General features: G+C 40.2%; 1 protein-coding gene across 6 annotated transcripts in view; it reads left to right on the plus strand.

Annotated features, from left to right (window-relative positions):
- The window catches only part of YLPM1 (YLP motif containing 1), a 61,790-nt gene that overhangs the window by 30,048 nt on the left and 18,684 nt on the right, over positions 1 to 13,058 (plus strand). For 4 of the 6 annotated variants that reach the window (XR_004900065.1, XM_036012219.1, XM_036012209.1 and 1 more), the window contains 6 exons: positions 2,799 to 2,931; positions 10,217 to 10,637; positions 10,749 to 10,841; positions 11,078 to 11,273; positions 11,754 to 11,872; positions 12,729 to 12,883. Coding sequence is in view for 5 of the 6 variants with exons in the window: in XM_036012219.1 (XP_035868112.1) it covers positions 2,799 to 2,931; positions 10,217 to 10,637; positions 10,749 to 10,841; positions 11,078 to 11,273; positions 11,754 to 11,872; positions 12,729 to 12,883 (1,117 nt within the window). In the remaining variant the exon portion in view is untranslated. The remainder of the gene's footprint in view (positions 1 to 2,798; positions 2,932 to 10,216; positions 10,638 to 10,748; positions 10,842 to 11,077; positions 11,274 to 11,753; positions 11,873 to 12,728; positions 12,884 to 13,058) is intronic. The other 2 variants (XM_028506841.2, XM_028506842.2) reach the window with 1 other exon arrangement.

The following is a 13,058-nucleotide window of genomic DNA, read 5'->3' on the forward strand; positions in this document are numbered from 1 at the left end:
TCTTTTAGCCGAAACCACATTCAGAATGCTCTTTTTAAACTATTGTGATGTATGTGAATGGAATTAATTTTACTTCAAGTTCTTACCGCACAACTTGAATTTATACCTCTGGTCATTCTGTGCTGTTTTGGGGTGAGGGCGGGTACTTTGGAACTGTGTTAATTATAAACTGATGTCCTGAAATATGAAAATTGGATAGCCATTCTTGGCTTTTATAGATGTGTTGCTAACATGCCATGCCTGTGCATGTTTCAAGTGTCAAACTTCAACTTTCTAGTGCTCTGGGGCTCAGAGCTCGTATGTAACATTCTGCTTTCCCCAAGAGGCGGTTCTTTGGTATTAAATCTGATAGACTTCATACTCACTAATCTTTGATACAACTTTAGAAAGTGCTGTAAGGACTCATGTTTTTCTCTGTTGAAAGCTAAGAATGGTTTATCTGGAAGCATCCTCAGATTTGTCTAATCATTGATACTTTCTTTGGGGATGTTTTATCTTTCATTATAACTAGAAGCAGATATCTCTACTTGAGGATGTTACTTGTTTGCTCATAATCAAATATTTTCTTTGTGAGATGGAGAATAGAATTTGGATTTCTTGACTTGCAATCAACTTGCTGTGTATGTATTGGTATCTACATAATGCTTTCCATGTAGTAGCAATAATAACAAAAGCTAACATGTATTGTATGCTTATGATGTTCCAGGAACTGTACTAAGTGCTTTGTGTATATTAATTGTTTCATCCTTAAGCTAGCTGTATTCTAAGATAAGCATTTAGGAGTCATTGACATATTGCAAGCTTTTTGAGCAGTTTCTTAAGAATTAGCAATGTTTTGAGAAAATAAATTAATGGTTAGGTTTTGATGTATTCCAATGTATTGTGTTTCTTTCATTATTCAATTCTGGTCTATATTTGTGAATTACACCAACTGAAATTATAGTGGAACCTTTACGACTAGAACGGTATGATGAGAAAAAATACTTGTAGGTAAAGATGAAAGATCAGACAGCAAAACAGATTTCTGTGGTCTGTAGAAGATATGTTCTGGTTGAGGTTTAACTTCTCCAGATTGTTAACGAAGGTGTAGAAAGCATGCCCTGTAACACCTAGCTACTATACAATTCACTTTTCAATTAGAGACTCCTTTAATTTAATAATCCAGTGTGCTGGCCACTGTGCTAATAATTCAGCACATACTATCTCAGTTCTCCTATCTCAAATCCTTAGATCTCAAAAGGCCTGTATAAGTTGTATTATCCCACTTCACAAATGACAGGAAGGCTCAGAGAGGTTAAGTCCACTTGGCTAATAAGTGGCAAGCCTAGAATTCGAACACAGTCCATCTAACTCTGAAATCTATTTTGTTTTTGGAAAACACCAAGCTGATTGGTGTTGCTAAGCTGCCAAGGTTTCCTTCCTTTTCTTTTAAAAGTTTACTTTTCCATCCATTATTGCTTTGCATAGAAATGCTGGATAAAAGGTGCTTCTTCTTCATCCTTTTTTTAAAAAAAGCTCTTTCTAGGCAACATAAACATAATTAAACAGAGTAGGTGAAATGCGGGGTAAGAGCGGTCATAGTTGGATACAAGTGAGCTATGTGGTGTTGGTACAGTCATGATTCACACAAGGCATAAAATAATAATTTTATATATTTGACCCTTATTCTGTGTCCATTTGGGTCACTACACTTTACACACGTAGGGAGAAGATTGTAAAAGGTCTAAAGAAGTTGTAATAGATGTTACATGTGTTTAAGGTGGACATCATAAGGAAAAGTAAAAGGAATTTGACCAGATGTTTAAAGGAAAACTTAAACATTACTTCTTAAGAAAATAAAGTGTTGTTTTCAAATGTGTAGACTGACCATTGTTCTCAGCCTATACAGCAGGGACCATTAACTAAAGTGCCCACAAGAGGCAGACAGGTGACAAAAGTGAGAGAAGATGGGCCAGTGTAGCTCTAGTGAGTGTGTGGTGAGGAGCGTGGCAAGCTGCCTTCGTCCGCAGTGGGCAGCCACTACTCCACGCAGCTCTTTGTTGGCATGTGGGAATGTAGGCTCAATGTTACCAAATCTCTTTAAAAATTTAATTTCTGGCCCTGGCTGGTGTGGCTCAGTGGATGAGTGCCGGCCTGCGAACCAAAGGGTTGCCGGTTCAATTCCCAGTCAGGGCACATGCCTGGGTTGTGGGCCAAGTCCCCAGTTAGGGGTGCTTGATAGGCAACCACACATTGATGTTTCTCTCCCTCTCTTTCTCCTTCCCTTCCCCTCTCTCTAAAAATAAATAAAATCTTTTTAAAAAATGAATTTCTGTATGAAATATTTTTCTTTGTAAATAATGGCAACTAATTCAGATTTTGAAAACTGATGGGAACACCAAATTCCAAAAAAAACTTGTATATGCCATATTTGGCCCATGGGCCACCATTTTGCAGCCTCTGGTCTAAATAAAGAGTATTGACCCCCCAAAAATGGCAAGAGAGCTTTTGGTTGGATGAAAAAAAAAAACAAGACAAGTACATGAAATACTAGAATAGACTAATGAGGCAGGTTGTAGTGTTTGTCCTTGAAGATCTTCAATAATTTATAACTATAGGTCAGAGATGACTGATCAGTAAGCTACATAAAGGCAAGAGAGCGTCGTTACCCTAGAGGTATTCTGTGAGCACTGCAGAGGGTTTTAGAACGAGATTTTTACGTCTTGTGGTGGTTGTTGTTGTTATTCTGTATTAATTGTAGTCATTTAGGAATGGAGTAGACATGCCTTATGTACAATGGCAATTTTATTTGTTTATAGGGAACAGAAAGAACAGCTTCAAAAGATGAAAGACTTTGGGTCTGAGCCACAGATGCCTGACCACCTACCACCCCAGGATTCGAGGTTGCAGAATACATCTTCAAGACCTGGAATGTATCCGGTATGGGAAAATGTATGCTCAGAACATGCAATAGTTCCTAATTTGTGTGTTTGTCTGTTTGATCTCTTTATTTATAGCAAGTATAAATTTCCTCTTTTAAAAAAATGGAAATTTTGGAAAAGTAAAAAGCTAATGGTAATTGACTTTTGAAAATCTCAAAGTATGGTCTTTGCCCCCCAAGTTTTGATAAGCACACCAAGCACACATGAACTGTATGGCTTCATGCCCGCAAATTGTTGAATTTTCTAGTAACCGTCTTTGTTCAGGTGGTCCAATTTTCCATCGGGGCAGTGCAAGGCTTCCCGTGAGCCCTGCTCGTGTGAGCCTCGGTCTCCCCACCTCTTCGACCTACCTCTCTTTCAGCTAGGGGAGGGACCAAACATCGTGCCTCGGTCCAGGCTATAAAGGGGGTGATTTATGCTCAAGACTTGCGTGTTTAAGTTCTCCATTTGCTTTGCTTCCATTTTGTTGTTATTTGTTGTTTTACCTTTAAGCCATTGATGGGCTTCAAAAATGTTACCATGGAAAGAACTTTATAACAACAAAATGGGAGAGAAAACACTTGAATTATTTCATCAAATTAACTGTACTTTTCTCAGCGATCCCTTTCATCCTGGCCTGACATGTGACACCCATACATAGTTGTCGACATCAATGGGCACCATGACGTCGACCCCCCAGATCACATCCTCTGACCTGCAGTATGCGTCCATCTGCCTCCAGAGTTTCTCTCTGTGGACATGTCTCCTGTCAGGCTCGGCACATTCAAACTGGGGTTCATTATCATCCTCCATGAATCTTAATTTTTCTCCTCACCATCACTTGGTCACCCACTCGGAACCTTTAAGTCAGCCCATGTCCTGCCCTTCCCCGTACTCAGTCATCCTGCGATTGATCCCACTGCCTTTTTACTGCTGTTCTGATGATAGGCCCTCCTTCACCTCCCCACAACGGCAGCTCTGGCCTCCATCAGCTCTTGCCTAGATTGTCACGGAAACGTCGTAATTCATCTCTCTCCGTCTCACTCCCCTCTGATCAGTTTCCCATTCTGTTGTCTAAGTGATGCTTTTATTTTTTTTAATCAAACTTGATGGTGTAATTTGCATACAATAACATACTCATTTTAAGGCCTCTTATTTTAAGACCATAGTTTGAGTGTTAACAGATATATACCAAAAGATAAAAAAAATTTCCAACACAACTTCCAGCCAAGATGGAGGCATAGGTAGATACACTGTGTCTCCTCGCACAACCAAGATGGGAACAACAACAATTTAGAAACAGATTAACAACCAGAATTGACAGAAAATTAAGTTGTATGGAAGTCAGACAACCAAGAAGTTAAAATAGACATGCTCATCCAGACCAGTAGGGGGGTGGAGTCGGGAAGCCGGGCGCTGGTCGCCTCGGGGAGAGCGGAGAGCGTTGGGACCTGGTGCGTAAGGCATCCCAGGCGTGCAAGACCACAGCGGGCAGACCCTGAGCACACACACGGCAGCTGGCAGACCCAGCGAGACGGCGATTATGAAGCAAGACACTACGAGCAACCCAGGATCCCAGCGCTGGGAAATGGAGCCTTGGGGCACTGATTGAAAACACCTGGGCGGGGGGGCGGGGGGGGCGCAGGGAGAGACTCCCAGCCTCACAGGAGAGGTCCTTGGAAAGACCCATGGGGTGCACAAGCCCACCCACACGGGAATCGGCACCAGAGGGGCCTAGTTTGCTCGGGGGAAGCGGCAGAAGGGACTGAGGTCTGAGGGAGAGTGAAACAAGCGCCATTGTTCCCTCTCGGACCCCACCCCCACGTACAACGTCACAACCCAGCGACTGGTGTGCCCTGCCCTGGCGAACACCTAAGGCTCCGCCCCTCATACGTAACAGGCGCGACCAGACCGAAGGGCGGGGGCCAGGGGGAAGATAGCTCAAACAAATGAAAGCCCCGGAATTGGTGCTTTTAAACGATTGAGAGATAGCCAACCTATCAGATGCACAGTTCAAAGCACTGGTGATCAGGATGCTCACAGAATTGGTTGATTTTGATCGCAAATTAGATGAAAAAATGAAGGCTACAATAAGTGAAATGAAGAAAAATGCACAGGGAACCAATAGTGATGGAATGAAAGCTGGGTCTCACATCAATGGAGTGGACCAGGAGGAAGTAAAAAACAACCGAACAGAAAAAAAGGAAGAAACCAGAATTCAAAAAAATGAGGAGAGGCTTAGGAACCTTCAGGACATTGTTAAATGTTCCAAAATCCAAATTATAGGGGTACCAGATGGGGAAGAGGAAGAGCAACAAGTGGAAAACTTATTTGAACAAATAATAAAGGAGAACTTCCCCATTCTGGCAAAGGAAATGGACTTCCAGGAAGTCCAGGAAGCTCAGAGAGTCCCAAAGAAGTTGGACCCAAGAAGGAACACACCAAGGCACATCATAATTACTTTAGCCAAGGTAAAAAATGAAGGAGAGAATCCTAGAAGCAGCAAGAGGTAAGGAGACAGTAACCTACAAAGTAGTTCCCATCAGACTGTCAGCCAATTTCTCAAAAGAGACCTTACAGGCAAGAAGGGGCTGGAAAGAAGTATTCCAAGTCATGAAAGGCAAGGACCTACATCCTAGATTGCTCTATCCAGCAAAGCTTTCATTTAGAATGAAAGGGCAGATAAAGTGCTTCTCAGATAAGGTCAAGTTAAGGGAGTTCATCATCACCAAGCCCTTATTGAATGAAATGTTAAAGGGACTTATCTAAGAAAAAGAAGATAAAAAACACGTATAGTAAAATGACGGCAAACTCACAATTATTAACAACCACACTTAAAACAAATACAAACTAAGCAAACAACTAGAACAGGAACAGAACCACAGAAAGGGAGATCACATGGAGGGTTAGCAACAGGGGAGTGGGAGGAGGAGAGAGGGGGAAAGGTACTGAGAATAAGTAGCCTAGATGGTGGGTAGAAAATAGACAGGGGAAGGGCAAGAATAGTATGGGAAATGTAGAAGCTAAAGACTTCATGACACATGGACATGAACTAAAGGGGGGGAATGTGGGTGGGAGAGGGTGTGGTGGAGGGGAATGAAGGGGGGTAATGGGACAACTGTAATAGCATAATCAATAAAATATATTTTAAAAAAGAGCAAACGTCAAAAAAACAATTTCCAACACTCTGAACGAGTTCTCTCGTGTCCCTTCATCCTCAGAGCTGCCCCTACCTTCCACTCAGGCAGCACTGATGTCTGTCTGGTCAGAGTGCCTATTTCAAAACAAATCTTCCTCTGTCACACACTGGCTCTGAAACTCCTCAGTATTCCCTCACTGCTTTCAGAGCAAAATCTAAACCTGTTTGCACAGCCTTTTACGTTCATCCTGAGTTGGCCTGCCCTCTGCCACTTTCCCTCTGTATGGGGCTTCTTATGATTCTTTGAGCGTTCCAGGTTCTCACCCGTGCCTTTGCACATACATGCGGTTCTGTAAACCAAGAGTTTCCTTTCTTCTCCTGCTGCCTCACTGCTTAGTTCTTGTTCATCTTGGAGAACTTAGCTCAGCATCTTCTCTTCCACTTGCGTGGGGCAGTTGCCCTCACGAGCATCCTGTAACAGTGCATATGATCGTCTTTCATAGCTATTATCATACTGTATTTTGATTTTTTTGGTCTATTTTTTCTTCTAATCTGAGTTCATAAGGATAGGAACTATGACTTTTATCTTTACAAGGGGGGAACCTAAAAACTGGAATTAATGTATAAAACTTGTGTATTCTTACATGTTTAAAATCCAGTCACTTTCAAAGTACTCTCCATTTGCTGCAATATATCATCTATCAAGACATTTGTTCCACTGCTCAAAACAGTTTCTTAACTCATCGATTTTGATGTCTTTTAGTGCTTCTGCTATTTTTGGTTTCACCTCTTCCACATCTGCAAAACATTTTCCCTTTGAGGACTTTTTTCATCCAGGAAACAAACAAAAGTTGCTTGGGTGAGATCTGATGAACAGGGAGGGTGGGGTACAGGAGTCATGCCAGTTTTGGTCAGAAACTGCTGAACACTCAGTGCGGCGTGGGCAGGTGTACTCGCAAATCACCCATCATGGAATGGGCAAAGGCCTTGGAAGAGTCTTCAAACAAAATTCACTGAAGCCAAATGCAGCCTCTCAGCAACGCCAGCTGGCACTCATGTAGATGGGTTCCCAGAACACTCACCTAGTGGGGGAACCTGTACTGTAAGGGGCCTGCCCTCCAAAGATGACTCCAGTTTTGGGGGTCCTCCCCTTATATACCTCTTTGCAAGTAGTAGAAACTCTGGATTATAGATCCACATTTTTGTTTTTTCACGGACCAAATCATTAAACATTTTTTTGTATTGCTACATGCTTTATTATTTTTGATGCATAATTTATTAAAACTTCCATTTCTATTGGACATTTGTTTCTAATTTTTCACTTGTATTAATAATGCAACTTTAATAAGTGTCTTTGTATCCAGTTCTTATTTTGGATAACTTCTTAAAAGTAATTTTAAACTCCCAAAGTGGGATACTTCAGTTAAGAAATAAGGGTATTTTTAAGGATTCCTGTAATAAAGCCAATGGCTCTCTAAAATAGTTGTATAACATCTGTACTGTAGCCTTGCAAGCATCAGTTATTTAATGTATTTGGTAGATAGAATAGTTTCAATACAATGTTTTAATACGCATTTTGATAATTAGTGAACATTAATATTTTCCATATTGTTCATTTGTCTTGTAAAAATTCTATTTTTGTTCTTTACCAATTTATCTGTGTGACTCTTAAGGTTTTTCCTTCCAATTTATGTCATCCTTAATATAATATAGATATTAATCCTTTCTCATATAAACACTGTATGGGTGTTCTGTTTTTTACAAATGTATCTGCTGCTTTCACTATGTAGTAGGAAGAAAATGAACACTTTTTGTTGTATTGGCAGACGTAGTCCCAAGAGTTCTTAAGATACTTAAAACACGTCTGGAGAGCTGTACTGTCGACACAGTAGCTTTGTCCTACACAGGCGTTTTCTTAATAGTTCAAAGTGCCATAACCTAAAGTTTACCTTTAGGTAATTGCTACTTGTCTGTAGTGGCCTCTAGTTAAATAATGTTTTTACATATTAGTCCAATCCATTTTGTTGCTCAAAAATTTGTTTTTAAAGCACAACCTATGTATGAGTAAATACGTAAGTTGTGTATTGTTGGCTTTCTAAGGTCTAAAATAGCTGTCAGTGGACAACAAACCAGAAACTAGGAACTCACAGAAATTGGTAATGAGTGTTTGAACCAGGCTTGCAAAAATTAAGATAAAATTTGACAATTGGGTTCAGCACTGAGCAGATAGGACCTACTTCCCAAGAGGTTTTCCTATCCCCTTATTTGGCGATGGCTTTGGGAAAAAAGTGTAAACATACCGCACAACAGTAGTCCTCCTCCTTGGAGCGATTACTGAGTTTCCCGTTTGGTTTCTTTGTTTCATTGTTTCCCAGTGCTGGTTGTATGTTAGTACCAGCCTTGCCACAAACTGCTGTGGTCAGCCAGACAACTTGAATCGAAGTGGGGAGGCTAGCATTTGTTTATCTTACTGGAAATTCACTGTCTTTTTGGAGGAGATAGGAAACAGAGTGGGAAGATAGTTTATAGCAGAAGTTCTTAACTAAGTGGTGAACATCAGAATTACTCATGGAAGGTCTTTTTGTTTTTGTTTTTGTTTGGGTTTGTTTTTTAAACTAATTCCAGGACCTCGCCTGTGGAGCTTCAGTGGGTTTGGGGTGGGTGTGGGGCATTCGTATCTAAGCACCCCAATTTTTCTGGGAGGAGAGCAAGGGGGTGGTGCATGAGGAGAGGGGTAATAGTTTTGAGGGCAGTTTTTAAACCACTATTAGGTATAATTTAAATACCATATAATTTGCCCATTTTAAGCATGTAATTCACTAATTTTTAGTAAATGTACTGAGTTATGCGACCATCTCTATAATCCAATTTTAGAACATTGCCAGCACCCCAGTAAGATCCCTTGTGCCAATTTGAATTGACCTCCATTTCTACCCCAACTTGCAGGCAACAACTAACACACTTTCTGTCTCTACAGATTTGCCTTTCTGGGTATTTCATTTAAATGGAACCACACAATATGTGATCTCTTTTAACTGGCTTCTTTTATTTAGCTAGTATTTTTAAAATTCATCTACATCATAGCATAAATCAGAACTTCATTTCTTCTTATCACCACATAATTATTGCGTGGATATATATCACATTGTATTTATTGATTCACCAGTCGATGGACATTTGGGTTATTGAACAATCCTACGACTATTTGTGTACAAGACTTTAGGTGGACATGTTTTTCCTGGATAGATATTTAGAAATGAAATTTCTGAGTTTACGGCATATTTATGTTTACTTTTTATAAGAAACTGTTATGCCATTGCTGCACCACGTTACATTCCCACTAGCAGTCTAACAGGGTTCCTGTTCCTCTGCATCCTTGCCATCGCTTGTTACTATCTGGGCTATCAATTATAGCTGTTCTGCTGGGTGTGAAATAGTATCTGATTGTGTTTTAAAGTTGCATTTCCCTAATGACTAAGAATGTTGAGCATCTTTTCATATGCTTATAGGCCACTCATATATCTCCTTTGGAGAAATATCTATTCAGATCTTTTCCAGATTTTTTAATTGTTTGTCTTACTAAGTTATAAGAGTTTTTATATTGTGAATGTAAGTCCTTTATCAGATATGTGATTTGCATGGGCAGTTGACCCTTGAACTGCGTGGGGCTTAGAGACACCACCCTTCACAAACACCGCCTCTCACCGTGCAGCTGAAAATCCGCATGTAACTTTCAACTCCCCGAAACTTAAGTTGTCTCTTGGTATCTACAGGAGGCTGGGGGCGTTGGTTCCAGGACTTTCTGTGGATACCAAAGCCTTCAGATGCTCAGTTCCCTATATCAAATGGCATAGGTCAGTGCCTGCAGTCACACACCTCTACCCAAACACGCACACGCACGGACACACATATCTGTGGACTCCCAGCTCTGAGAATCAAATGTAGTGCAGGTACTTACTGAAAATAATATTTGTGTAAGTGGACCCACACTGTTCATACCTGTGTTACTCAAGGGCCAGCTATATTTTCTCCCTAATGGTATATTTTAAAGCACGAAAGGTCTTGAATTTTGAATGAGTATAATTTATTAAACTTTTCTTTTATGGAATGAGAACAGATTGTCATTCTTGCTGATGTGTAAAATCCTCATCCATTAAGTATTTACTCTATTCTCCAGCCTCCAGGGTCCTATAGACCACCCCCTCCTATGGGTAAACCACCAGGTTCAATTGTAAGGCCCTCTCCTCCACCAGCAAGATCATCTGTTCCTGTGACCAGACCACCTATCCCAATACCACCACCCCCACCCCCACCTCCTCCTCCTCCGCCGCCTCCTCCAATGATAAAGCCACAGACTTCAGCTGTGGAACAGGAGCGTTGGGATGAAGACTCTTTCTACGGCCTCTGGGATACAAATGATGAACAAGGACTGAATTCAGAATTTAAACCAGAGACTGCGACAGTTCCATCTGCTCCAGTGTTACCACCCCCACCTGTTCACCCTTCCATCCCCCCTCCCGGCTCAATGCCTATGGGTATGCCACCAATGTCCAAACCACCGCCAGTGCAACAGACTGTCGATTATGGCCATGGCCGAGGTGAGTAGTGGTGGTAAGTTCATACTGGGATCTAAAGGAATTGTTAGCATCAGGTTTGCCTCTTCTTAAGCTTTACTCAAGCAGCGTTTTATCCCTGCTTTTGTTCACCAGATATATCCACTAACAAAGTTGAGCAGATACCCTATGGAGAAAGAATAACTCTGCGCCCAGACCCACTACCTGAAAGATCAACTTTTGAGACAGGTGGGAGTCCCAGAGAGATCAATATTAAAACTCTTAGGAGTTTTATCTAATTATCACATGATTTTCTCTTTGGTAGGATTATTTGGGCCTCTTTTTACAATAAAGATAAAAGTTTCATAAGTTGAAATTAGGGCAACGATTTATACTCGTTCTGAAGTTAGATTTGTACTTTTTTGCTTTTATTTCAGAAAAAAAGAATATCGTTCTTATGTTATGCCATGTAATTGTTTTTGTAGAGCATGCAGGCCCACGTGATCGTTATGACAGAGACAGAGACCGTGAGCCTTATTTTGATCGTCAGAGTAATGTCATGGCAGATCATCGAGATTTCAAAAGGGACCGAGAGGCACACAGAGACCGAGACCGGGATCGTGGTGTTATTGACTACGACCGGGAGCGATTTGACAGAGAACGCCGACCTCGCGATGATAGGTACGTTACGGAAAATGTCTTTACCAGGTGTGTAAATTGCCATACACTTGAGTTCAGCAAAAATCAGTGTATCTAAAAGAAATTTAGTGAATGACATATTCTTTCACGTGTATAATTTGGAGAGGGAAGAGTAGATCTGGACCAATTTTCAGGGAACTGGATGCTTGAATTTTACCAGCTTGAATTCCAGAAAATTAAATGAGTGAAAATGGCCAGAAAGGGAAGGAAATAGCATTGTCAATAAAGATGTAGTCATTACTTAATTAGTATGTAAACAATTTTTGCAATTTGTGAGCTCTTCAGATGTGTATATACAAGGCAGATTTAAATGGAAAAGCAAAATAAAAATACAGATATTGACTGTGTGTAGTAGCTACTTACAGAGAAAATTGGTCAGGTAGTGGTGCTGCATTATGAGACAGAGACCTCCAATCTATTTTATTTTTTATTTACCAAACCACTCCCTGTTACACCTTCTAGGACTCAGTCATATCGAGACAAAAAAGACCACTCTTCGTCCAGGAGAGGAGGGTTTGATAGGCCATCTTATGACCGAAAGTCAGACCGACCGGCCTACGAAGGACCATCCATGTTTGGAGGTAGGGCAGCGCCTTATTAACTATAAGGATGTGGAGAATGCACACAACAGATGCTTTTTTCCATTGTAGCTATGGATGTAAACTTTCAGAGTAAAGTGCACTCAGATTTCTGAGACATGGCCGCATTATCATCAAAAAAAAGCAGTGTAATTAGTAAAACATAAGTTGCTTTTATATTTTTCAAATTTTGGAAAATATTAATGGAAACAACATCACTTATAATCTTACCACCCACAAAACGACAGCTGTTTTTGTATATTTTCCTCTCATTTTGTATATTTTGTATATTTTCCTCTCATTCTCGGTACACACACACATTTATGAGTTGTAATCAAAATATAAACACAATTTCTTTATTGTGCTTGTTCCCATTGATAGTTTTTTACACAGTTTTCCATATGTAAACCTGTTATATTAATGGCTCTGTAAATTTTATTGAGTGGATAAAATATGACTATTACTGTTGGGCATTAGGTCGCTTTTAATTTTTCACTGCTATAAATTCCACTTAAATTAGGAATTTATGTCTACATATACAGACACACTTTAGGTCATGCTTGGGACTATCCAGCAAGTATATATTATTCTTCTTTATCCTGTTTGCTTAAGTTTTTCCCTAAATTTCATACAAATATATAAGGATGAATTGAATATTTTTAAAAACATTCTGTTTGCCTGAAATCGTAACTAAATCTTTTTATTTTCTTGATTTCCATTACTTAAAAGTTTCTCTGTTTAAGGTTAAAAGTAGCTCCCAAGTCATTATGAATTATATTATTTTAGGATGAGTGGAGAGGGTTAATATTTTTAATAATTACTTACGAATAGTAATTTTGTTCAACTGCTGGAATTCTAGGAGAACGAAGAACTTACCCAGAGGAGCGGATGGCCCTGCCAGCTCCTTCGCTGAGCCACCAGCCGCCTCCAGCTCCACGGGTTGAGAAGAAGCCTGAATCTAAGAATGTGGATGATATTTTGAAACCACCCGGCCGAGAGAGCAGACCTGAGAGAGTGAGTCCTGTGTAGTTGACTAGTTTTCTCACAAATCAGAAGCTGATAAGAGGTCTTTTTAATTTAATATCCTGAATAGAATTTCTCTACTTTTCTGTGACTCACTAATAATACCAGACTCAAGGCATTTTCCAAATTATCATGTAATCTGATTAATTACCTACCCTATAGAATT

Source organism: Phyllostomus discolor, chromosome 1 (genome assembly GCF_004126475.2).
Source record: "Phyllostomus discolor isolate MPI-MPIP mPhyDis1 chromosome 1, mPhyDis1.pri.v3, whole genome shotgun sequence".
NCBI classification, from domain to species: Eukaryota; Metazoa; Chordata; class Mammalia; order Chiroptera; family Phyllostomidae; genus Phyllostomus; species Phyllostomus discolor.